This window comes from Pseudozyma flocculosa, assembly GCF_000417875.1.
Source record: "Pseudozyma flocculosa PF-1 unplaced genomic scaffold scaffold00007, whole genome shotgun sequence".
Taxonomy (NCBI): Eukaryota; Fungi; Basidiomycota; class Ustilaginomycetes; order Ustilaginales; family Ustilaginaceae; genus Pseudozyma; species Pseudozyma flocculosa.
In genome coordinates, this window is record NW_006920875.1 from 390,120 (window position 1) to 415,148 (window position 25,029).

The 25,029-nt window shown below is 65.8% G+C and overlaps 6 protein-coding genes across 6 annotated transcripts in view; 1 reads left to right on the forward strand and 5 right to left on the reverse strand.

The window, feature by feature from the left end:
* Positions 1-42: 42 nt before the first annotated feature.
* On the reverse strand, positions 43-5,789 carry PFL1_02557 (uncharacterized protein; the record flags this gene model as incomplete). Its single annotated transcript, XM_007880073.1, has 3 exons — positions 43-247; positions 375-743; positions 865-5,789. The coding sequence occupies 3 exons, from the start codon at positions 5,787-5,789 to the stop codon at positions 43-45; spliced, it is 5,499 nt and encodes a 1,832-aa protein (XP_007878264.1).
* Positions 5,790-6,627: 838 nt separating this feature from the next.
* PFL1_02558 (uncharacterized protein) lies at positions 6,628-9,447 on the reverse strand (the record flags this gene model as incomplete). Its single annotated transcript, XM_007880074.1, has 1 exon — positions 6,628-9,447. One exon carries the CDS (start codon positions 9,445-9,447, stop codon positions 6,628-6,630), a length of 2,820 nt encoding a protein of 939 aa, XP_007878265.1.
* Positions 9,448-12,081: 2,634 nt separating this feature from the next.
* PFL1_02559 (uncharacterized protein) lies at positions 12,082-13,731 on the forward strand (the record flags this gene model as incomplete). The annotated part of the gene is made up of 6 exons (XM_007880075.1): positions 12,082-12,153; positions 12,285-12,366; positions 12,519-12,798; positions 13,003-13,012; positions 13,133-13,308; positions 13,443-13,731. The coding sequence occupies 6 exons, from the start codon at positions 12,082-12,084 to the stop codon at positions 13,729-13,731; spliced, it is 909 nt and encodes a 302-aa protein (XP_007878266.1).
* An 81-nt stretch (positions 13,732-13,812) lies between these two features.
* PFL1_02560 (uncharacterized protein) lies at positions 13,813-17,091 on the reverse strand (the record flags this gene model as incomplete). Its single annotated transcript, XM_007880076.1, has 2 exons — positions 13,813-14,442; positions 14,677-17,091. 2 exons carry the CDS (start codon positions 17,089-17,091, stop codon positions 13,813-13,815), a joined length of 3,045 nt encoding a protein of 1,014 aa, XP_007878267.1.
* A 1,957-nt stretch (positions 17,092-19,048) lies between these two features.
* Positions 19,049-22,483, reverse strand: PFL1_02561 (uncharacterized protein; the record flags this gene model as incomplete). Its single annotated transcript, XM_007880077.1, has 2 exons — positions 19,049-21,707; positions 21,807-22,483. The coding sequence occupies 2 exons, from the start codon at positions 22,481-22,483 to the stop codon at positions 19,049-19,051; spliced, it is 3,336 nt and encodes a 1,111-aa protein (XP_007878268.1).
* A 985-nt stretch (positions 22,484-23,468) lies between these two features.
* The window catches only part of PFL1_02562 (uncharacterized protein), a gene marked incomplete at both ends in the record, with an annotated part of 6,444 nt that continues 4,883 nt past the window's right edge, over positions 23,469-25,029 (reverse strand). The window contains one exon of the mRNA XM_007880078.1: positions 23,469-24,960. Coding sequence (XP_007878269.1) covers positions 23,469-24,960 — 1,492 coding nt within the window. The remainder of the gene's footprint in view (positions 24,961-25,029) is intronic.

Here is a 25,029-nt window from a genome sequence, read left to right on the forward strand (position 1 = left end):
CGCGGAAGGGACAGGTGAGCGCAGAAGAGGTGTCCTCGCCGATCAAGGACGAGTGGTGGCAGAGGGCTGGCTGGCGGGGGCACGGCGAGCACGAGGGGCAGCGAGGTGGCCGTGCTTGTCGCCCTCGCCGGCGCCCTTTCGCGCCATGGCCTCTGCCTCGTCCTTTCTTCTCTGGCGGACGGCCTGGTGGGCGTCGGCGAGCGAGTTCTTCATCTCGCATGCCTTCTGCCACTTTGTCGCCATCATCCTGTCGTCGCCGCACGTGTACAGGGGCAAGGGAGCGGAGAGCGAGAGAAACGGGCGGGGTCAGCCACGACGGAGTTCGACGGCAGACGAGCGAGGGAAGCACCGCTGAACGAGCCGAGCCGACTCACCTCATCCTCACGCCAGCGCGGACGGCCTTGATGGCGACGTTCCACCGCCTCCTGGCCGGGTTGAAGCGCGCCACCATGTCGTCCCTCTGCCGCCGCCGCTCGTCGCCCTCGATGCGGAGGTGGAGTAGCAGGCTGTCGATCTCGTCGTCGACCTCGACCAGGCCGCGCAGCAGCAGGGTGATGTACGTCTTCTGGTGGGCGAGGTCGGAGCGCAGGTCGCTCTCGCGCGTCAGCTTGGCCTTGAGGTAGCGGATCTGCAGCATCAGCCCCTTGCACTCCTGCGCGTGCTGCGCCCGGAGCTCGAGGAGGTGCTGCTGCGCCACTGCGGCTTGATGCGACGAGCTGACGTAGGGCGGTGGCGCGGCGGATCTGTCATCGTCGTCGTGAACGTCAAGGGGGGGAAAAGGAAGCACGTGCGGGCAAAGTCAGCCAGCCAGTTCGAATCATCCGGCCGCGTTGTGGGCTGGGTATCGATCGCATCGCCACTCACCTGATGCGGTCGGCTTCTTCGAGCTTGGCCTTGACGTCCTCGACCTCCTTGGTCTTGAGCTTGAGCTGCCGGACGAGCTCCTGCACCTGCTGCAAGTCCCTCGCGCGCTGCCGCTCCTTGTCCTCGTCGTCCTTCTCGCGCTTCCGCTGGGCGCGCTCGCGCTCGGCCCGCAGCGCCTCGAGGTCGCTGCCCTGCCTGTCGGCTTCGCGCCTGACCCTGCGCAGCTCGCTCTCGAAGCGCCCAACATCGCGCACAATGTCGTCGCGCTCGGCTCGCAGCCTGTCGCGATCGCCGACGACTTCGGCGTACTCGGCCCGCTTGCTCCGCAGCGCGGCGTGGGTCGCCTCCATCTGCTCAATCTGCTCGTCGAGCTGAGCCTGGTGCGCTGCGAGCGCCTGCCTCGACACGGCGAGGTCGGCCGCGACCGACTCGTACCGCTCGTTGACCTTGGCGAACTTGGCGTGCAGATCGGCGCGCTGCGAGAGGAGGTCGTGGCGTTCCTGCCTGAGCTCCTCGACCTGCGCCTGGGCCGACTCGACCTGCTGCGACAGCGCATCGACCTGCGCCTGCATGCCGGACCGGCTCCGGGGATCCGAGCCATCCGATCGGGTCGACTTGTCGAAGAGCTGCCGACTGAGGCTCTCGAGGCCGCCCATCTTGTCCTGCAGCTTCCGCTTGACGGCGTCGAGCTCGCTCTGCGTGCTCATCAGCCTCGTCTCGATGTCGGCCTTCTCCTGCGACGTGGCCTTGGACTTGGCCAGCATCTCGCGCTGGCGCACCTGTTCGGCGTGCAGGTCATCTTGCAGCGAGGCGGCCGCCGTCCGGAACCGGTCCAGCTCGGCGAGGACGCCGCGATACTCGCGCCTCTCGCGGCTGCGGTCGGCGAGCTCGTGCTCGCGGCGCTCCACCTCGGCCTCGCGCGTCTTGAGCTGGTCGTGGTCGCTGGCCCATCGGCTCTTGAGTGCCTCGAGCTGCGCGTGGACGTCGGCAAACACCCTCTGCCGCTGCACCGCACTGCGAGTGCTCTTGTTGGGGCTGTCGCTGACCGAGAAGCTGGAGCTGCCGGCAGCTCCAGCCGCCGCACTCGCTCGCATCCTCAGACGCTCCAGCTCCGCCTCGAGCTCGGCGATCCTCTGGTTGGCGCGTTCTAGGCGTTCCGCCAACGTGAGGTGGGCCACGCCGGCGCTGTCGAGCTTCTGCAGCTTGGCATCGATCGAGGCGTTGGCCTCGTCCAGCGCCGACTCAAGGAAGGCGATCCTCTCTGCAACACCTGCACCGCCAAGGCTGGACTCGTTGTACAGCCACGATGCCTCGCTGAGCGGGGCGGGCGACCTCGGCGTCTTCATCGGGCTGATGTGGCGGAGATTCAGGACCGACTTGGGGAGAGGCGACCGGCCTCCCGGCGTCGTTGGCGAGAGCTTCGATCCTTTGTCGCCGGATCGGGCCATCTCCTGGTCCTGTTCTTGCTGCTGCTGCGAGAGGAGGGCCAAGCTACTGCCGACGCCGGCGCTGATCATCTTGCGGTATTCGTCGACGCGGAGCTGAAGCTCGCTCTTCTGCTTCTTGAGCAGCTGTACTTCGAGATCTTTGGCGCGGACGTTGTCGGCCTCGGACGTGGGCGAAGACGCTCGGCCTTCGATCTGGGACTGAAGCTGCTCGATCGTTTCTCGGGCCGAGGTGAGCTGCCTCTCAAGCGATGCCGCTCGTCTGTCGGCGCTCGAGCGAGATCTCTGACTGCCGACGCTGCGGGTGAGGTCGGACCGCTTGGCGGTGGCGTCGGGGTCTTGCTCCTCGGCTCGCAACGCGGCTAGCTCGTCGTCCGCCCGCTCCGCCCGATGTCGCTCCTCTTCGAGATCAGCTTCGAGGTCAGCCACCTCGGCCTTCCAGGCTTCGACCTGCCTCTCGAGCGCCTGCACACGCTCAGCGTGCTCGCTGGCGCGATCCGACGCTTCCTTGCTCTCGGAGCGTGCAGTCTCGACCTCCCGCTCGAGCTGCTGGGCCTTGCGCGAGAGACTAGACACTTGCTGCCGGAGCTCGACGTTCTCGGTCTCTGCCGAGTCCCTGCCCTCTGCCCTGGCCTGCTGGGAGTCGAGTTCGGCGCGCAGGCGATCGCAGGCCTGGCGTGACTCCTCGAGCTCGTTCTCGAGCCGGTCGGCACGATCGAGCGCCTCGTCCCGAGCGGCCTCGACCTTCTCGAGGGTCTCAAACGAGTAGGCTTTAGCTTGCTGGACCTGTTGCTCAAACTGCTTGCGCTCGTCTTCGAGCCGGTCCTCGAGGTCCATGATGTCCTCGTCCCTTTCCTTGAGCTGGGCCTGCAGCTCCTCGATCTCAAAGCGGAGCTGCGCGGTCTCGCCGTCGTTCGATGCTTGTGACCGTCCGCTCCTCTCGTCGCCAGCAGGGTCCCGATCGCCCTGGGCGTCGGCGGAATCGGCTCCGTTGCGGACCTGCTCGAGCTCGGCGTGGAGCGTCTCGATCTCACGCTCGCGCTCGTCCAGCAGATCGGCAAGCTCCTGAGCCTCCTTGTCAAGCGCATTGGCGCGTTCTCGCTCGGCGAGGAGATCCTCCGCGGCGTTGTTCTGAGCTCCAGGCAAAGGAGAGCCGGCAGCTTTCATGTCGGTGGAGACGCTTTCAGAAGTGGATCCGCGGCGCAGCTCTCCGTTCTGCCTGCGAAGCTCCTCGAGCTGCCGCGAAAGCTCGTCGCGCTCCCTCTTCAGCTCGTCGTTCTCCGCATCGAGTCTGGCGTTGAGTTTGCTCTGGTAGACGGCCAGCCGCGAAGGGTCGACGCGAGGGCGCGCCGCCGCGTTGGCATCCGTGCCTACCTCGGCCGCGCCGAGGCCGGGGAAGGAGGTGTTGGCACGAAGGCCTAAAGGTCCATGAACGGATGTCTGAGGTGGGGCTGTCAGGTCGTTCGAGGACGCCTCGGACAGGCCGGCGAGCGACTCGAGGATGGTCTGGTTGTCCTGGCCGCCGCGCGACGAGCCGTCGTACGCAGCATAAGGCGAGACCTGGCTCTGCATGCTGCCGGAGCGGTCACTGGTGTCGCCCAGGCGCGACAAAGCTCCCCGACGCAGCAGTTCAGCGATGCCGCCCTTTGGCAAAGGCGTCCGCCCGGCCGCAAACGTGTTGGCTTTGCCGAGCCTGTCCATCCGGTGCCTGGGCGTGATGGCGTCGGCGCTTGATGGCGAGGTCTCATCGTCACCTTGCGGGGTCTCCTCAGGGACGCGGGCCGGCGTTTGGCTCAGGATGGCCTGGGCCTGCAGCCGCTCGAGGGTGCGGATGCGCGTATCCTTCCGGCTGCTCCCGATGGTCGCAGTCGCCTTGACGCTATTGAGCAGATACGCCTTCATCTTCTCGTGGTCGGCGGCGCTCGTCTGTGCTCGGGGTGTCGCTGCCCCATTGACGGCCCCCGCATCGACGTCTTCACCCGTGCCTGGGCGCGACGAGCCTTCGTGAGGAGGGACACGAGATGGCGTGACGCCTGCATCGAGCTCCCGCCCCAGCCTGCTCTTGCCAAGCACCACTCGGTCGGCCTGACGAGCCAGTCGCGCTGCGGCTGGGCTGGAAAAGGTGGTGGCGCTCCTCTCGCCATCGACGTCGGCCCCAGTCTGACCGCTGGTGTCGATCGAAGGCGGCGGCGGCGGCATTGACGACGAGTCGTCTTGGGCAGTGGACCCCGATGCACCCATCGCCTCTGCCGTCGTTGGTTGCGTGTCTGTGTGCGATGCGGCTAGCGCTCGGGTCGCGTCTTCCTCCTCGTCGTCGATCATGGACTCATCGTTGACATCGCCCAGCTGCCTCCGCGCCTCCCTTCGCCTCCTCCAGTCGCTTCCGGAGCTCTCAGCGAGAGGGCTGTCACGAGGATCGGGCTGCCGCGGCGACTCAGGCACATCGACCCCGGGCGCGGTTGTGCCGTCTTGCGTTTGAGGATCGATCTCTGAGAGGTGCATAGTGCCCGTCTGGACCTCGGCATCTGCGTCGGCATCGGCAGCCGAACCCTCTTCTGTCTCCGAGGGAGCCGCCGCCGACACAGTGTCGTAAACGACAAAGTCCCTGGCCGCCGCCGGCGTACGTCTGGATGAGACGGCATCGGCTCCATCCGTCGCGGCCGCGTCCTGATCGACGTCCCTGTCCTCGGAGGCAATGGAGCTCTCAGTCAGATCCTCGAGCGCTGACGACGCGGAACGCAGCGACTTTGCGCCCTGCGTGGTTGAGCCCAATGTGCTGTCGAATGCGGTGCCCCGACTCCGGCTGACACTCCGTCCGCCCGCGTCGCCGAAGTGGGCCTGGCGGATCGTCATGGTGGTGCGTGAGCGTGAGCCGACAGTCGATGCGGGGCCCGCTCTCTGTGGCGTCGAGGTCAGAGGCGGAGAAGGCGCCCGGAGGTGGCCGTACGGATCGGGAAACTGATGCGTCCGGGAGTTGTCGGCGTTCTGGTCCATAGAGATCGACGAGGACGCTGAGAATGGCGGAATGCCATGCTCGGGCTCTTCCTCGACTGGCGGCGCCGAGCCGTGTTTTGCTCTAGGCCCTGCCGACGACGAGGCGGACGACGACTGCGAAGAGCCCGGACGAGGCTGGACATTCTCTTTAGCCTGGACAGGGCTCTGCTGCGGGTTGTGAGATCTCGCTACGGCTGCAGCGAGAGATGGCGGTGGCTTCTGTGCCTCCTTGAGAGGGCCAGGGTTGTTTGAGATATCGAAGCTGGGGTCGTCGCGGAAGGATCCGGCCGACGAAGCAGATGCACGCGAGTACGAAGCGTGGTTGTTGGTGTAGCTGGTCAGAGGGTGTCGGGTAGAGGTCGACATGCTGCCGTTGGCAGCTGCCGCGCCGCCTGGCAGGGAGAGATCGAGCTCGGACTGATCCTGCATCAGGTCTTGTGCGATCTGCCTCTCGAGCCGAGAGGGCGTGCCGAAGTGGAAGTCCATGTTGTCGGCGCTGCTGGCAGGTCCCGAGGGTGGTGTGATCTGGTACCGTTGTCGGCCGTAGTGCCTCAGGACGTGGCTACGGGGTGTGGGCCCAGCTGTGGAACCGGTGCGATGTTGGCCAAACCGGGGGTGGGTCCGGTATGGCTGCGTGAGAAAGGCCTCAGCGGTCTAGCATCAGGGGGTCAGGTGGCGATCCAGGGTATAGACGAGACGAGATCAGATTTCGATGCGATGATGGCGTCGATGATGGCGGTCAGTGAGGGCGGTGATGGCGGTGGTGGTATTGTTGGTGGTGGTGGAGAAGAAGCTGGTGAGTAATGAGCACCAGGCAGCAGGCTCGGACGGTGTTGGTCTGTCAGGCCGAGCGGGGCAGGGCGGGGGGCAGGCCAGCCCAGGCAGGGCCAGGCAGGGCGAGGGCGGTGCGTCAAATTCCGAGTTCCATCCGTCATCAACAGAGAAACGCGTCGGGCGCGTCCCCAGGGTCGGGCCTGCGTGATGAGCCTGCCCAGCCGGCCCGTGCAATTTCCTCGTCGAGTCCATTCTTGCCGGGCCTCCGTCGTCCTCGCACACCGACCGCCCGCCGCGCCTTTGATCGCACCTCCGCACTGCATCGTTTGGATGACCAAGAGGGGAAATGGTATCGATCTGTCCGTTTCTACCGAGCAGCATGGCACGCCAGAGTGTACGGCCGACCGGCCAGAGCGCAAACGTAGGGCTACAGTAGTAAGAAAGGCGCGCGGCGTCGGGGCCCTGACAGAGGAGGGAAACGGCAAGGGCTCTAAGTGTTGACCTGATTGCGGCCGAAGGGAAAGATGAAGGCCGAGCAGTAGAGGCGGCACTAGACCGACACCGCCTCGCGATCCACGTCGAGCGCCAATGCCACGGAAAGGACAATGTTGGTGAAGGCATCCTGCCCGTCAAAGTAGGCCTTGACCCAAGCCGGTTCCTGCTCGGACTGTTGCTGCTGCTGAACATCCTGCGAGGCCATCGACTTGCGCGCGGCGAGAAGATGCCGCAGCGTCGGCCTCGTCGAGGGGCATTCGGCCTTGCGCAGTGCCTCGGCCGCCTTTGTCCGTTCAGCCCGCCATTGCTCCTCGTCCGATGCCTCGAACTCGGCGGCCCCCGCCGGTAGCGGAATGTCGAGGACGAGGTCGCAGCCGACCAGCTTGTCCTTGAGCAGATGGCCATTTTCCCGGAAGCGCTGCAGGACCAGCAACGAGTAGACGGCAAAGAGGTTTCGAATGGTCGTCTCGCTCTGGCTGAAGGCAGCAAAGTCGGCCTCCGACGCCGTCGAAGCGTCGCCGGCGCCGCTCCCCTCGCTGGCAGCGCCCGCGCTCGCACCTGACCGCAGCCTTGCCGAGAGGTTCTGCGAGAGCTCCGAGAGGGCGCAGAGGCCGCTGTCGAGCAGCTCCGAGTCGACGTGTTGCGTGCAAGCCGCATCGTCGGTGAAGATGAGCAGGACGAGGTACATCCAGAGCGCAGAGACGGCCGATAGCACCTCGACCTCGCTCGTATCGCTGCCGCACAGGCCTACCGAGCCCACAATGATGGCCTTGATCTGGTCGGCGATGAGCTTCCACACGAAACCCTCGCTGGCGGGCAGCCGGACAAAGTAGCCCGCCAGGACGCACCGCGCGTTGGCGAGGAGCGAGAGCTGCGTGTTGCGGAATTCGAGCAGCCAGCGTCGGTGGATGTTGGGGGGGCAGGGAGCAGCGGGGTCGTTGAGCGCCAGGAACGACGGCACCGATACGAAGCAGGCGGCGCTGAGCTGCGCCAGCGAGGCCTTGACTTCGCCGCTCTGCTCGGGAGCCGTCCAGCACTGCTTTGCAGTCGGAAGCTCCGCACCTTGCTGCGGAAGCGTGCCGTCCTGATCAAAGCGCGAGGCCGCCGCAGCGCCGGAGGGATCCGAAAGGGATCGGTTCGGGCCGACGCCGACATTGGTCTGCAGCGAAGGTTGCGCGGGATTCGTCCCGGGGGCGCTCTCGCCGTTGCCAGCGGTGCCCGCCTGCACGTTCCCGATACCGTCAGCGGTAGCGCTGCTCGCCCCAACGAGCTGAGCCAGGGATGCCGCGAACCGCGCCGAAATCGGCGCCTCGACGATGGGCGACTGAAGCATCCCACCGCTCATCCCCGTGAAAGGCATGAATTGCGTCGAGTGGAACCCCGGGCCCATGCGGTAGAGCGGCGAGGGCACCACGGGCTCCTCGAGCCAGCCCGAGAGGTCCAGGCCGTTGGTGAAGAGCGAAGGCCGCACGGGAGACGGGAACATCATCTGGCTGCCCGTCCGCGCCAGGTTCGACGTGATCAAAGACGGAGGTTGCGGCGGTGGAGGCATCAGCGACTGGCCAGGGTGGGTAGGAGGTCCCAGCCTCACTGCCTGACTGGGAACGTGGGTCATCCGCGGGTTCCACCCATCAGACATGTCCGAGTCGCCCAGAGTGTGCCCATCGCCGGGATGCGGCAGGCTGGTGGCCTTCTGCCGCCCGCCCGGGGTTGTCAGGTGATGACTCGTCGAGGGGTCGTGCGGATCTCGCGGTTCGAGGCCGGTCGCCTGCGCGAAGCTGTTGGTCACCCGCACGATCGGCGTTTCCTCGCCTTCGTCCTGGGCGTACCTGGCACCCTGCTTGTCCATGTTGGTCACGATGCTGCCGGTGTTGGTCCGCGAGAAGCCGCTAGACCGACTCGCAGACCCGCCGTGCATCGCGTGGACGCTGGCAGAAGGGCCCAGGGGCACCTCGCCGTACGAGTGAGGGGACTCGGTGCGTGCAGGCGGCTGGAACCCCTGCGCCATGTTGGACGAGAAGCCAAAGTGGCCGATCGCTGGAGGCGCAGAGTCTGGCACGTCCGAAAGGCCGTAGGGTCGCTGCGGCGAGCCCACGCTCGAGCCGACCGAGCTCGACGAGTTGGACATCGAACGGGCGAGGCGGAGCTGGTCGCCGTACGACTCGTTCCATGACCTGCCAAACTCGCTGTCACTGGTGCTGTCGTACTCGGCCTCGCCCTCCCTCTTGACGTAGCCCGGCCCGAACGCGGGTGACTGCATCGCCCAGGGCTGTCCCCCGTTGCCGTCGGCGCCGAACTGTCCCTGCGGCATCGGCGACATGCCTGCCATGGTGCCGGACGCATCCTGCATCGAGCCGCCGGGAAGCGTGGTGGGAACCATGACGCCGTGGCGAGCCTTGCGGACGTTGGGGTTGCCCGACCGAGGCGCGTAGGCGCACTGCTTGCCGCGCGACCGGCAACGTCCGCAGGCAGGCACCTCGAGGTCGCACCTCGCCTTGCTGCGGGCGCACTCGTAGCAGCTCTTCTGCCGGTCAAAGGACGGCTGTGCCAGCGCGCGCGCCTCGCGGGCCAGGTGCCGGCGGAGCAGGTCATCTCGGGCAAACGTCTTGCCACAGTTGGGACAGCCGAAGCCCTGGGACGACGACGAAGGGCCGGGTCCGGACCGATCCGAACGCATCCCGGAGCCCGGCCGAGGGCTGAAGGCGTTGCCGTGGCCGCCCGAAAGCGAGCTCCTGTCGCTGGAAGGGTCGATCAGGGAAGAAGACGACGAGGATGCCTGCGACGACGTGTAGAGGGAGAGGTCGTGTCCGGACAGGCTGGCCGCGCCCTGGGGATGGCCGTAGATGGGCGCGTTGGGAGCATTGCTCGTCGACATTGCAATGAGAAGCGGCCGTCGGTTGCTCTTTTTTTTGTTTGAACGTGAACCGGCGGAAGCAGGACCAAGCCACTGTTCTCTAGTGCAGCGGTGGGCGGGGACGATGTCGATCGGGGTATAGCGCTCGGCTTCGCGGGTAGTTCGAGCGGCAAAGATGCGATGGAGACGACGACGAGGCCGGAGAACGGGTTGAGGCGAGTCGAGTGGCGGGCAGTGCCGCGCGAGAGGAACCGCGAGGCGAGGTGGAGGAAGGGAATCAGGAGCGGGTCGAGGGCTGGTTGTCGGACGTTGTCGCGGCGGCTTCAAGCATGGCTAGGCGGAAGGGTCTCTGCGCGATGGTGGTAGCGGTGGTGGTCGTGATGGTCGTCGTCTAGGTGATCGTCGTGGTCGTGGGGCTGTCGTCGAGGCGGCGAGGAAGAAAGAGGCAGGCCGGATCTGGAACAATTGTGAATGAGAAGAGGAACGAGGGCGTTGGCCGAGGCAGCGATGGGAGGACGCAAACGGCAAGGGCCCACACAGAGGGCGCGCACCGCTCGCTCACTACTCGCTCCAACGAGCATCCAAAATCGGGCAGGCAGGCAGGCAGCCTGGCAGGCAGTCGAGAGCGCGATCCAGGTCCCCTCGACAGCGGCATCACGGCGGCGAAGAGATGGTCGTGACGGATACGGATCTACCGAGCCTCAGGCGATCCTCGCTCGAGCGTCGTGCATTCACGACTCGGAGGGAGCCGCGCAGGTGGTCGCAGAGCGTCGCAGCGACTCGGGTTGGTGGCAGCCGCCGCCCTCTGGGTCAGGTCGTACATACCGGCTGTACCTGGCTCCTGGCTCTCTCTGTCTTTCCCTTTCTCTCTCTCACGTACCACCGATAGGTGCGCCGGCTTCAGAAGCCAGCCAGAAAACGTCTCGGAGAAGTTTATGGTGCTTCTTCTTCTTCTTCTGGATCTCGGACCTGCGGGCTGCTGTGTCTCGACAAGCGCCAACGGGTGTACGTACGCTGGGCGTTCCCTCCGCCCTCGCCACCGCGCCTGCTGGTCGGTTCCTCTCTCTCTCTCTCTCTGTCGCCGCCAAACGAGGCAAGGGTTTTCTCGACGGTCGCGAAAATCCGACGACGATCCGCTCCGCCGGCCTCTGTAGCCCGCAGCTGAGCCGTCCATCCGTCCGTCCGACCGACCGAGCACAGCCACACATCCAAGCAACGATGCGATGGACGAGTGTGCGGGCAGCTGGACGGAGGGCTTCATGTCCGACTCTTCGGACACGCACGTACGTAGAGATTGCCACGAGGCATCATGGCATGGCTTCCGTGGTCCCCTGCCTCTTAGACGGCGCTGCATGTGTGGGTGTTGATGGTGATGCTGAGCGCACTGGCCCCTTCGAGTCTACTCTGAGTTCTGTAACAGCAAGGCAAACGTTGCCCACCTTCGGATGGGGCCCGACGCCCGTCTCTTCATTCGAAGGGTGGTACTGCCGCTTCTCATGGCGCTGGGTGTGCGGTCTCGCCCAAAGGTAAGATAGAGCTTGCCTACGAACTTCGGCGCCGCCGTCGCTTGCCGGTCTTTGCCGCCCGTCCCTCTGTTTCGTGGTCGTGGACAAAGCAAGCCCGTGTGTGCAACCTCGTCGGCCATCTCGCCGGGAGGAGTGGGTCGGGCGGGCGTAGAATCCCGAATGGTGAGCGACGGAAGTCCGAAGCCGAACCCGCCATCGCCAGGAAGCTAGGCTAGGGTGCAGCTTGCTGGCGGGCATGGAAGGCGCGGGTCCTGATCCCGAAGCCTGTCTCCGGGAGTCCGGTGCGACTACAGATAGAGTAGCTCGACGTCACCCGCCCGCCCGTCTTTGCAGGCGGCATACTGTTCCGGCATCAGCTACGAAGTGCGGGGCAGCAGTGGACCGGAATTCTCGCGCAGTTGTGCATAGGAAGAGAGCCGCTTGGGTGTGCCCGACCCACCGGTGAGCCGAGCAGCCGGGCGGGCGGGCAGAAACCTCTCATCCGCTTGCTGCCTGCCTGCCGGCCTGCGCTTGGTCCGCTGCAGAAGAACAGCAAAGCTTGCTGGTCAGCGGCCGCCAGAGAAGGAGAGGCCCGCTCGAACGTCCTGGATCTTGGCGAAATCGATGAGAGGGCCTTGGTATAGGGCGTGGCGGCGTATCATCGTTCTCCGCAGGCGCAGTCGTCAGGCCTGCCTCCTACATAACACTTGCTGCTCATGGCGTCCGTTCGTCCTCGTTCTCGTCCACGTCCTCGGACAGCGCAGCGGCATCTGTCACGCCTCCATGGCGGCGCAATCAAAAGAGGTAGGCAGGCCAGACCGAGGTTGTGGTGCGTCGCGTCGGTCTCTGCCTGCCCCTGGACGGCACCGCAACAGGTCCTCTCGCCACGCCCGGCCACCCGCTCCGCTCCATCCAGCATATCCAAGTGATGAAGAGCGACATTCCATCCGCTAATATGGCAAAGTGAGATGAATCTCGCCGCCATGACCCCGAGTCATTAGCCAGAGTCTAGCCAGCCTGACGAAGCTTGTGACTCGACAAGCTTTGGCGGAGGAGGAGAAGAACGATATGTATATCGGAACGGCTGCTTGGTTAACGCCGCAGAGGGTTCGATGCCACCACGACGCCCCCCCTTTTAGCCCCATCCGCAATGATGGCCAATAGCGGCCAACGGTATCACCGCTCTGACAACGCCGAGGCGTACCGTCAGAATGCCTCGTTCGTGAGTACGGCAGCGTTGGCGGGGGCCATCTCCGGCTACAGCCATGAAGCTGGGCTGCGACGGGATTCGACGACGGCTCAGACGGGGCTGACCGCGCGACGCTCGTCCAACCGCTCGGGGTGAGACGACAGGTCTACTCTCCCGCCTACACTTCTCCGGTCCTGGGTCTGCTCGATGCCAAGGCCGGCGAACGTATCTTGGACCTAGGTTGCGGTGAGCTTCGCACGTCGCAGCGCAGCGCAGCGCAGCGCCGCGCCGCTACGATCCCGCCCTCGTCGCACCCACGATGACTGAGGAGCAACAACTGTCCTGCCCAACCTTCCCGGGTCCTGGTCGGCATCGATGAATGAATGGACCGCCCGCAGGAAGTGGCGAACTCACCCTGGATGTCGCCCGGCTGATCTCGAGGCCGGAACAAGCGGCGACTGCCGCCGGGCACGTCCTCGGCATCGATGCCTCGGCCGACATGATTGACAAGGCCACCCGCCTCCGCGATGCCGCCGCCGCCGCCGCTGCTGCTGCTGCTGCCCAACAGGGCGATCCGGACGGGCTCGGCGACCGGGTCAAGTTCCGAGTGCTCGATGGACACGAGCTCGCCACTGGCCTCGGACACGACCTCGAGGGCACGTTCGACAAGGTGTTCAGGTGAGTTGTTCCGCCCTGTGCTGCACTGTTGGTAGTACATATGTATGTACGTGGCGACCTGTTGCGACAATTAGGGCTGTTTCGATAGTGGCGCCCGAGCCGCTCGGCCCCTCGTCATTGTATGACAGGGTGACCTGCAGTTGATGCTAACCGTGAGCGTCACCCGCCAACCACTCGTCGTCCCACATCTGTGGCACAACACAGCAACGCAGCGGTGAGTACATTTTCGGCCCTGGTGCGCGGCCGTGCTTGTCGCACCCCTAATCAGTCAGGACTGACCCTGGCCTCGACCTGGTGGGGCGCGGCGGATGAACCACCCGTTCGTGACTTGCAGCTGCATTGGATGAAGGCCTCGCCGTCCCAAGTGATCCGAGGCGTCCGGACCGCCCTCAAGCGCGGAGGCGTCTTTGCGGCCGAGATGGGCGGCTTCCTCAACTGCATCGGCATCCGAGCGCTGCTGCACCAGAGCTGCCGTCGACGCGGCGTCGATCCGGACGCGGTGGATCCTTGGTGAGCACGCCGGACGCATAGCTGCTGATTGCCGCCAAGCGGCTCGTAGGTCGGTCGAAGACTGACCGTACCATACCGCACCGCACCGCACCGCACCGCTCCGCACCGTTGGCCCGGCCCCGACGTCGAGACAGGTTCTTCCCGACGGCCGAGCAGTATAGCGCGCTGCTGATCGAGGGCGGGTTCGAGGTACGCCACTGCGAGCTGGTACCGCGTCTGACTGCGCTGCCGCCCTCGTCGGGTCTGCGCGGCTGGCTGTCGACGTTTGCCGGGCCCTTCCTCAACGCCTTCGACGACGAGGGGACGCGCGGCGCCGTGCTCGACGAGGTCGAGGCGGCGCTGAGGCCCGACTGCTACGACGCCGCCGAGGATAGGTGGTCGATCATGTATGTTCGGCTCAGGATCAGGGCCGTGGCTGTTTAGTGGGGGGCCCCAGCGCGGGAACAGATGGAGCCGATGTCGTTGATGTGTGAGGTTAGCGGCGGTGGCGGCGGCGGCGGCTGTCTAGGTACGATCGACGACGAAGAAACCGGCATACGACCGTCCCTGCCCCTTGCCCTTCCCACTTGTGTCCTCCTTTGCTCCCTCCGCATCGGAAACACCAAGGAGGACATCACGATCGAGGACCTCTGTACCCTGTCGATCCACATGCTCTCCCACCTCGACTTCAGGTTGGTCAACACGATCACACCAACCCTCCAACGAAGCCAAGACTCTGGAATCCACCAGCTGCCCCTCCCCTCCCTCCTCCTCGATGTGGTTTGGGGGAAGCTGGACGGACCGGACGGCATGAACGAGCCCAATCAGGCCCGTCAGTTGCCGCCGCACCTCTTCGAACTCGGCTGACGACGCGGCGGGCGCCTGCAACGCAGAGAGGCGGTACAGCTTGAGGAGCGTCGAAGCATCCATCTCTTCCCGGCCCGTCTGGTCCGATATGAGCTTCGAGACGCTCCATGTCGCCTGCGTCGGGATGCAGAGGTCGTCCACCCCTTCTCCGGCATGGGCCGTGGAGTCGTCGGCGGCGGTAGATGGTGGCGGCGTTTTGGCGCGCGTGGCGTACCCCCGTCGTTGGGTTGCTGATGCAAGCGACGACGACGACGACGAAGGGGCCGCAAGACGAGACGTCGCCGTTACCTGAATGACGCACCAGGCCGGAACGGGGACAACACAAAGTCAGTCAGATGGACCGCCATCGCTTTCTCGGACGCGCGCTAGGCCTGTGTCTGGCATCCAAGTCTATTGGCATGGAATGAACGGAGAAAGTGGTGGGGGACTGGACGATAGCGTACGCCAGGCAGGACAGGGCAGGGCTGGGAGGAGGGACAGGTGGGATGTGCCAAAGGAGGATGCCGTGGTCTAGGTACGTACATCTCTCTGCGTCTCGTCGGCCTGCTGGACCTCGCCGTCCTCGTCTTCGGCATGCTCCATCTCGGCCGCGCCCGCCTCGAGCTGGGCGGCCATGAGCTTGCGGAAGCGGGTGCCGGGCCGGTCGAGCTCGTCGTAGGTGCCCTGCTCGACGATGCGCCCGCGCTCGAGAACCTGGAGGTTCTTTGCGCTCTTGATGGTGCTGAGGCGGTGCGCCACGATCCACACGGTGATTTCGCCCTTCTGGATGATCTCCTCGATGGCGCGGTTGACGAGCACCTCGCTCGCCGAGTCGAGCGCCGACGTCGCCTCGTCGAGCAGCAGGATCGACGGGTTCTTGACGAGCGCCCGCGCGATGGCGATGCGCTGCCGCTGCCCGCCCGACAGCTGCCTCGCCCCGATCCGCGTCGCCAGGCCGTCGGACAGGTCGTGGATAAAGCCGCAGCCGGCCATCTGGATGACGCGCTCCACGTCCTCGCGCGTCGCATTGTCGGTGCCGTAGGTGATGTTCTCCTCGACCGTGCCGTCAAACAGCACGGGCTCCTGCGGCACCACGGCGATGGCCTTGCGCACCTCTTCCACCTTGAGCTCCCTCAAGTCGCGGTTGCCCAGCAGGATCCTGCCCGAGTCCGGGTCGTAGTACCGCAGCAGCAGCGCGTGCACCGACGACTTGCCCGCGCCGCTCCCGCCGACCAGGGCGTACGACTTGCCCGGCTCGATGCTGAGCGACACGCCGTCGAGGATCTTTTGCTGCGGGCGCGACGGGTAGCTGAAGTGCACGTTGTCAAACCGGATCGGCAGCGAGTGCGTCTTGGACCGCGCCGAGCTCAACGGCGACGACGACGACGATGCCGGGACCGGCAGCGGGTCGCCGGCACCGAGGCGGACGTTGGACTCGCGGTCGATGAGCTCAAACACGCGCGCGCCCGCACCGACTCCCTTCATGACGCTGGCAAAGAACGACGTGAGGCTGATCATGCCGCCGCCCAGGTAGGCCGTGTACATGAGCAGCGACGTCAGGTCGCCCACCGAGATCTCGCCGCGGCTGGCCAGGTGGCCGCCGTAGGTGAGGAGCGTGAGGATGGCGCAGTTGCCGACGAAGCCGGTGCCGGCGTAGAAGAGGCCGCTGGCGTACGCCTCCTTGGTCTGCAGCGCCACGATATCTTGCACCTTGGCGTCAAAGCGCTTGGCCTCCTGGCGCTGCGTGTTGAAGCTGGTCAGTGTGCGGAAGGCGGGCGGCGAGAGGCGCTCCTCGGCCAGGCGCGTCATGGCTCCGACGGCGTCCTGGGTCTTGTGGGTGAGGTCGCGGAGGTAGCGGCCGTAGAAGACGGCGCCGATGGCGGCGGGCGGGACCACGGCCATCATGAGGAGCGTCAGCTTGGCAGAGAGGAGGAACATGGCGGTGCCGGCAAAGATGACGGTGACGCCGGCGCGCAGGCCGTCGCCAATGTCCGAGGTGAGCGAGTCGCCGACAATGTTGGTGTCGACGCTGAGGCGGCTGACGGTGTCGCCGGCGCCCTTGTCGGCCAGCTCGACGTCCTGCCGGAGCGCGCTGCGGTACGCCTGTCCGCGGATGCCCTGGACGACGCGGACGCCGGCGAGCTCGAGGAGGATGTTGCTGCCGGCCTTTGCGCCCGCGCCGATGGCAAAGACGAAGAGCATGCCAAAGGCGACGGTGCCGAAGCTGAAGCCAAACAGGCTTGACTGGCCAGAGGTGAAGAAGTCGATGACGCGGCCGATGGCAGCGGGGATGGTGAGCGAGATGCACGACGAGACGAGGAGGAGGGCGAGGGCGATGAGCATGGTGCGCTTCTGTGGCATGGCGAGGCCGATGAGCCGCTTCATGTCTGGGAAAGTGGCGACGGGTGTGGGCGACTGAGTGCCGTCCTTTGTCTTTGGCGCCGACTTTGCCATCTGCTCCTGCAGCCGTGCCTTGATGGCGTTGCCCAACCGGGAAGCGAGCGAGGCCGACGAGGGCGACGAGGACGATGCCTCGACCTTTGCGGCGGCGGCATCGACTGCGCTCTCTGCCTGCTTCAGGGTCGATGAGGATTGTGGGGCAGGCTTGACAGGCTGGGAGGAATTGGCAGAGGTGCGCGTGGTATCGTTGCGGGCGTGGGAGCTGTTGCATCTCGAGGCCGCAGAGGCGGCGGCGGCGGCATTGCGAAAGAGGAGCGAGAGCTGCGGCTGACCGGGACGAGCGGAGGCAAAGATCGACGGGCTAGTGCATGTCCGTGACGGCGAAAGAGGGGCTTGACCTATGGAAGTTCTGGAAGCTTGCGAATAGGACCTGGCGTTGTGTAGTGCTGCCGCAGACAAGTGGGCCAGGCTGAGGTGTCCCATCGGGGCCGAAGCACCTTGCCGCAGGCCGAGAAGCGCAGTCGAGGAAGCCCCGACGCGGAGAGGGGCCGCGAACATGACGAAGAGACGCCAACCAGCGCAGCGCAGGAGAAGTAAGGTGCGTGAGAGGGACCGAGTGAGCGATGTCGACGGGGGGGAAAGCGAGGAAGGGGTTTCAAGCGCAGCGGGCGGCGGATGGGACCATGTCTCTGAACTTCCAAGGTGCTTTGAGACGGAGGAGCGGGAAGGATGACGAGGCGCGTAGGGCGACGGGACGATTGCCGCCAATCCTAGGGCGACTCGAGCAGGGGATGAGGATGGCGAGCTGGATGGAGGGCTGGACGGGATGGTGAGGATGATGGAAGGGTGGAGGCAAGAGGGGTGCCGAGATCGAGTCGAGTCGAGTCGAGTCGAGTCGGGTCGAGTTGAGCGCCCGCCCGACTGCCCGCCGGAAGAAATGCCCTGCAGGCAGCAGGCAACAGGCAGCAGGCCGTCTGGAGCGCGGGAAACGGAGACCATTTTGGCTGGTGGTCTGTCAAACGGTAGTCAGCGATATGTTCACCAGCCTACTTTGTCAGCTCAGCCTCCACTCCATCACGCCTCATTCACAGCACCAGTAGTCCTATCTTCCCAAACTCTGCACAATTCTCCAGCCATTGCATCTTCAGGCACCATCTTGAGTCTTTCTTACTTCCATCATTCTGTGGCTGTACAACTCCTGGCAGTTGGACAGAATCGTGGTTCTTGTTAGGCCCTCAGGGTGCTGGGAACTGTGGGATGGCCAAGGACAGGTGAGGTTTGCACAGAGAGGTCTGGGAATACATGTATAAGCTGCTCATGCCTGCAGCATTCCAAGACCGTTCTGAGCCTGATACCAGTGATCACAACAGGTCCTGGAGTATTGACAAAGCCCACTTTTCTGACAACAAGACCCATCAGCACCAGTTTGGGCTGCAGTCATGAGTCAGTGAGTGAAACACTTTGCCCTCAGAGCACTGATATCAGTCAAGACCTTGTGAGGTGTCAAACCTGACTCTGGTCACTGATGGAGGCTGTCAGGATCAGGAATGCTTGAGGAAGCTTGGATAGCATGCTGGCATTGCTGAAGATATGGAAGCCAGAGGCAAGCAGGTAAAAGCAAGTCGCCAATCCTTTTTCAAGTCCTCTTCGCGATTGCCTACTTACCCAAAGCTCCTGCGTAACCTTGCCACAAAAATTACTGCAGGACAATAACACTGTATGCTCTCGAGCTGTAGAGCTGAGCACAGGGCCGTTCTGACTGCGCTGAAGACGGAGGTCCTACAAGGACTGGGAGACTGGGACAATCCCTTGGCGGTAGCCATGGTCACATTGACATCACCGGGAGGTGTGAGTGGTCGGGGAGGTGTGATCTGGTCGTGCTGCTCCTTTGGGGGGGGGAAGGGGGGCGGCCACAGGCTGGCTGGTTTGAGACGCGCAGGGATTGCCATAACTTATCACCAAGCGTCTGCTACAGGGAATCACACACGCGCCAGTCACGCCCATTGTGAACCTTGGCATTCAAACTCATACCCTGGGACATCGCCGTAGAATAGACCGTGAAGCGAGTGTGATGGTGTCGAACATTGATGCAGCTCGAGTTGGCTGCAGAGAGCAGCAGAAGCATCCGACGGCAGCCGGCTGGCAGATGCAGAGATTTTGCGGCAACAGAGGTCAACTGCCTGTCCCTCGGAAGCAGGCAGCATCTCGAGCAGCAAACAACCTTTGCATGGCGCATGCAATCTGCCAGGCCTTATAGATGTAGTCTGCCCCAAGGTCAGCATCACAAGCCAGGTTGGGCAGCCTTGCATCAGACAGCCGCCTTGACCAGACCGCGCTGCAACAAGTCGCCGTCATTTCGAGTGCGCCCTCAGGTCAAGCGTGCGTGAGGACAAACGGCGGGGAACAGGCCAAACGCATCATCGCCATTGCAACAGGTACAGTCCGCACGCACGTCCAACGCACGCATGCACGCACGTCCAACGCACGCACGCACGCACGCACGCTCGCACGCTCCTCAGTTGGCCATGACGACCGTCTCGGCATCGCTGCCCACATCCGCCCCGTCGCCAATGACCAGCTGCAGCGCACCCTGCCGACTCCGCCTGAGCACCGCCGCCTCGTCGCCTCGCATCCCTTCTTCCTCCTCTTCCTCCTCGTCGTCGTCGCTGCTGCTGCTGCTGCTGTCGCCATCCCGGTCCGACACTGACACTGCCGCCGTCGCCGCCGCTCGACGACCTTGGCTCGCAGCCACTTCGGCCTGACGCCTCTTCATCGCCGCTGCGATCCGGGCCGAGGGCGACACTGCTGCCTGGGTCGTCGCATCCCTCGCCGCCGCCGTCGCCGCCGGCGGCGCCACCGTGGCTGCCATGGCCTGCCCGCCCCTTTTGACAGACTCGATCGCGCCCCGGTTGGCCGCAGGCGAGCCTTTACGGACCACGTTGGTGTCGCGCGCGCCCAATGGCGTCCGCTTCGGCGAACCACCGCCGGCAGCAGCGACCGCAGCTTCGTGGCTAGGCGTCGATGCCGCAGGGGCCTTGACCGCGCTCGCCGCCGCCCTCGATGGCGTCGAGGGCGTCTCGACGGCCTCTGGAGCCTCGCCCGGTGCAGCCTTTGGCCCCACTGCAACCTCGGTGCCGGCTGGCTTGGTGGGCGCCGCAGCAGCTTTCGGCGGAGGCGGCGGGGGCGCCGCCATGGGGGTCCGCTTCTGCACGCCCGCCGCGCCGCGCTTCTGCTGCTCCGTCTTCGAGCCGACGCTCACCGCCCGCGCCTGCACCGCCTTCTTGACCAGCGTCGCCTTGTCCGTCGCACCCGCGCCTCCGCCCACCAGCCGCGTCTTGGGCGCCAGCGAGGCAGACAACGACGACGTGACCTTGGCCCGCGCCTTGGCGTCTGCCCGTCCCGCCAGCGGCTTGGGCTGGAACTGCTTGCCCCCGCCCGTCGGTACGACGACGACGCGCGGCTTGCCCGTGGTGCTGCCCGTCGGCTTGGGCGCAGCGCTGCTCGAGCCAACGGGATGCGATGTCTTTGCCGACGGAGCTGCCGGTGTTTGCGTGCCACCGGCTGGCCTCGATGTCGACCGCGCATCGGCTGCCTCCGCGTCAACGCGCTGTTCCTTCGGGCCGTGACTGGCCGCCACAGCACTTGCGCCTGATCCTGACCCCGATCCTGATCCTGTTTGACCACGCTCGTCGGCTGCCTTGTCCTCCGACGCAGCGCCGCCGTCTGATTGCCCTTCCCGTGCCTTGGGAGTGGCACTCGCCGGTGCTGGCGTCGACGCCGTAGACGACGTGGTGGATGCCCGGAGCGCCGATGTCCGGCTCGCAGACGGCGTCGGAGTGGGTCTCGACACCCTCGCCGCTGAGGCCTTGGCCGGGGCCACCGGCCTTGTCGCGGGAACCCGAGAAGCCTTGACCTGCTGTTTCGTCTGCGACTGACCCGCTGCTGCGCCGCCGCTGCTGCCCGTGGGCGCGCCGGCCGAAGACGACGACGACAACGACGACGACGACGCTCCTTCTGCCCTGCCGGGCCGCTCGTCTGACCCCGCACTGTCCTGCATCTTCTGCAGCTGGCGGACCAGCCTCTCTGCGACTCCCTCGCTCGGCGCAGCGTGGCCACCATCGCCAGACTGGGGCTTGGACGCGTGGTCTCTCTGCGGCGCTGGCCCATTCTCCTGGTGGTGTGGAAGCCACGCGATCGGATCCGACGGGGTTGCGTCGTCAGATCGACTCCGAGAAGGCAACGGCTTGCCCTGCCGGGGCCGATTGCCGCCTTCGTCGTCGCCGCTCTCGAGCGCACCCGCGTTCCCCCGTGATGGGCCCTTGGACGACGACGACGACGAGGCCAGGCTGCCGAGGTCCGGATGCGACGACGTGCGCAGGTGATCCTTGCTGAATGCCTGGCTGTAAGCAGCGAGGATCTGGCTCCTGCCGTGAAGCCCGGACGCGGCCGCAAAGGACGTGATGGCGTTTCCGCTCGTCGAGCTGCCCAGGTGCCGCGAGGACGACGACGATGACGGGCCGAGCGAGACCGACAGCGGATTCTTGTGCGAGCTGGTCGACGACGACAGGCTGGCTGCGTGCGGCGTCGTCGTCGTCGCAGAGGTGGCGCTCCGGCTCGAGATTGACGCCCTCAGGCCGGCACTGATGGTAGGCGGCTCGGGCTCGGGCTCCTCGTAATATCGCAGCGCGCGCCTCGATGACGATGACGGCAGAGACAGCGGGTCGAGCCGTACGTCGATCTCGCGGTGCCGTTCGTGTCGGCCAGCGTCGACCGGCAGCGGGGCTCGCATCGACGCAAGAGCACCGCCGTCGTGGACCTGCGGGCCCCGGCTGGCCTTCTGTTGCGAGCGCACGGCCGAGAGCTGGTCGGCGAAGAGCGGGCGTTTCGAGCTCGACGATGAGGACGAGGGGAAGTTGGCGGGCTCGGGCGCGTCGACCGCGTGGTGCGACTCGGCCCTCGTCGGTGCGGCCGATCGGCGTTCCGATGCTGGGGTCGCCTTTTGGGCATGACGCGAGGACGATGCAGAAGGGGCCGCTGACGCGGATGAACGGGATGGCGGCGCTGCGGCTGTTGACGCCACCGAAGCCGCCTGGACGGGCACGTCGACGATCAGGGCGCCCGTCTTGGGCAGGGCGAGGTACCTTCGGATGGTCGGCGTGAGTGGCTTGGTGAAGCTGCAGAGTCGAGCAGGCAGAGGACTTGGATCTGGTCAGTTTTGGGTCGCACGAAACTCCACCTCCCTCCATCGCATCGTCGACCAGCTGCATACTCACGACTCGACCCGCTCGGGCCACATGGCAATGTAGAGCTCAAACACCCTCTTGGAGATCTGGCGGACCTCTGGGTTGGAGTCGGTGGCGCTGCCCTTGATGCTGGCCTCGATGTCCGAGATCCTCCTGGCGAGCTTGGCCTTCTCGGTCGACTCGAGGAGGGCGAGGATGCAGCCCATGGCGACGGCGCGGAGGCCCTGGCTCTTGTCGCGCGCGGCATCCTTGAGGAGGGGCACGAGCGAGGGGAGCTTGCAGTGCTTGCAGATGAGGACGAGGCTCTTTTCGGCGCGCTTGACGGCGACCTTGTTGGTGCGGGCGCAGATGGCGAGGAGGGTGGGCACAAAGATGGGGACGAGGGCGTCGAAGCGCTCGACGAGGCGGGGCGCGACCGAGTTGATCAAGTCGCCCGCGGTGCCCGAGAGGCGCGTGCGCTCCGAGAGGAGCGAGTTGTTGATGGGCGCGGCGATCTGCTTGAGGAGCGGGATGTACTCGGGGAACTTTGCGGCGCCGCCCTTTGTGATGGCCTGGAGGCGCGCGAGGGCGCGGTCGAGCTTCTGCCACGAGTCCTCGGTCTCTGGCAGCGCGAGGTCGAGCTTGAGCTGCGCAAAGTGCGAGTTGAGCTCCGAGAGCGTGGTGACGGCGACCTTGGCGTCCTGCGGCTGCCGCGTCGACGAGGGCATGGCTGGCTGGCTGGCCGGCCTTTGCCGTCTTGGTGCGCTCGCCGGGCGGCAGTCAAGACCGTCGGGGTCGGCGGGTCGGCGGGTCGATGGGTCGGTCGGCCGGGCGGTCCAAGATGGCGGATGCAGACCTTAGGAGCGATACGAGCGGCTGCAGTGTCGATGATCCAAAATGAGGGGTATGGAGGGGGGGTATAGCAAACAGGGATGAGAAGGAGGGGGCGGCAGTCGGTCGGTGAGTGGGTGAATGGATGGATGAGGGATGGAAGCCCAGGTGGCAGTGCGCCCAGCCAGGGTCTCGCTCGCTCGCCCGCCCGCTCGAGGCGACAAACACAACAACACGCACGCGCGCGCGCCCGACCCCACGCCAAGGCTCGATGGCCTGCCTGGCCAGGGCCAGGGCCAGGGCCACGCGGCTCGCGGCTCGCGCGTCCAGCCCAACCAACTACTGCCCAGAGCACGAGCCGATTCGTGGATTTCCTTCGACGCCGCACGCCACCCGCCTGCCCTCGCTTCGTCCCAGAGCATCCATCTCACTCGGCGACCAGAAGAATCCTAGACATGGGCCGCGCCGTCGCCACCTAGCCTCGTCGGGCCGATGCGCTGCTGCACGCACGTGACATGATTTCGGCCGGTGACTGGGCGTCTCTCGAGGATGCCGTCTGGGAGACCATGGTTGCCCTTCCTGTTGCTGGCTGGGTCCAGAGATACAAGCATGCAGGGACAGGAGATTGCTGGACGGCGCGGTAGAGTAGCTAGGGGTAAGGTAGCGATGACGATGTGGGTAGCGTAGGCGATGTGGAGTGTTTCCGAGGCACACGGAAAGAGATAGGCCTGGAGATGGAGCGCTGGCCGCGCCCAGCAACGTTTTGGGAGCAAGGCTAGTGTGATGGAGCGGCAAACGACGGTTCAGGACGCTCGGGGACGGTCGACGTCGACGGCTGGCGGACACAAGGCGGACAGAACGGCGGGCAACGGGCCGGCTCACTCAGAAGCCGAAGCGCTTCTTGCGCTGCTGCTGCCGCGGCGACGGCGACGGCTGCTGAGGCGACGGGGCCTGCGCCTGCTGCTGTGCCGATGGCATCTCGGGCCCGTTGGCCAGCTTGCTCGAGCTGGGCATCCGGAACCCTTCGCGCAGCAGGTTGAGGCTCTTTCGGCCAAACCCGCCCGCTCCACCGCTCGTCGAGTTCCTCCGGCCTCCTCCGTCGTCGCCGCGAGGAACCGTCAGGGCACCGCTGCCGTACGGGCCCGCTCGGTAGTCGCGGTCGAAGCCGATGCCGTCGTCGCCTTCGTCGTCGTCGTCGTCGTCGTCGTCGCCATTCCAACGGTTGTCACGCCCGTCGCGCGAGAGCCTCGCCTCCGAGGCCGAGGCGAAGCGCTGCGTCGACAGCATGCCAAACGCGCTGTGGCTGCGCGGTGGCATGTCGATCCGTCCGTCGGACGGCGACGAGAGCACGCGCTGCCGCTCCATGTGCATGCTCGTCTTGGGCGGCGCCAGCCCAGAGTAGCTCTGTCGGTTCCTCAGCATCGGCGGTGGGCCGAGCCCGAGGTTCGACTTCCTCGGTGCCGCCTCGGGCTGGTTCTCGATCCCGCCGCCGACAAAGACCGAAGGCGACGGCGCACCCACGCTCGACTCGCGCTTCTTGCGTCCGAATGGCAGGCGCAGCATCTTGCTCTTGCGGTTGCCCTTGTCGCCCTCGTCCTGGTGCTGCTGCTGCTGCTGCTGCTGCCCGGCGCGAGCGTCGTTGAGGTCGATCGCAGACAGGTGCTTCGGCAGCGCATCGTACGCTGAGCCCGACGGAAAGTCCGTCTCCATGGCCTGGCCAAAGCTGTTCGGCCCCGGTCTGCCACTGCGATCGGGCTCCGAGTCTGTCGAGCCGGAGAAGCTGGGCGAGGCGGTCATGTTGTCCGGACGCCGAGGGTTCTTGGGAGGACGCTTGGGCCCGTCGTTGAGCGAGGAGCCGGCCAGGGATCCCTCGGGACTCGTGTTGCCGAACCGGTTCTGCTGCGCGGGTGACGGCGAGGTAAAGGGGATCGGCGGACGGCCGACCTGCATGCTGCGGCGGCCGCTGTCGTTGGACAGCTGCCACGCGCCCGACGTCCGGCCCACTGGCGCAGACGGCATGCGGTTGCCGTAGCTGCCCGACATCGACTGCCGACCTGCCGGTATGGGGCCTGCGACGCCATTGCTTCCCGAGCGAGAATGCTGGCTCACCATCGGCATCGGCTGCCCCATCTGATCCTCGCCCTCGGCCGATGGCATCGGCGGCAGCTCCTTTCGAAGACTGCTGCGGCCGACGCTCGACAGGCTGCGCTGGTCCGCACGGTCCTCGACCCCATTCTCCGGAATCGTCCAAGGCGTGGACGGGTCGCGAGGGCTGCCCATGTTGGTGAGCGATCGCGAGGAGCTGAACGAGCGTGCCGAGTCCTTGGCGCCAACGCCGCTGCGCGAGGCTCGCGGGTCGATCGGCATCGCGTTGCTGCCGCCGCCAGGGTCCATCGATGCCCTCGGACCGCCGTCGGCGAGCGGCTGCGGGCCGTGCAGGCCG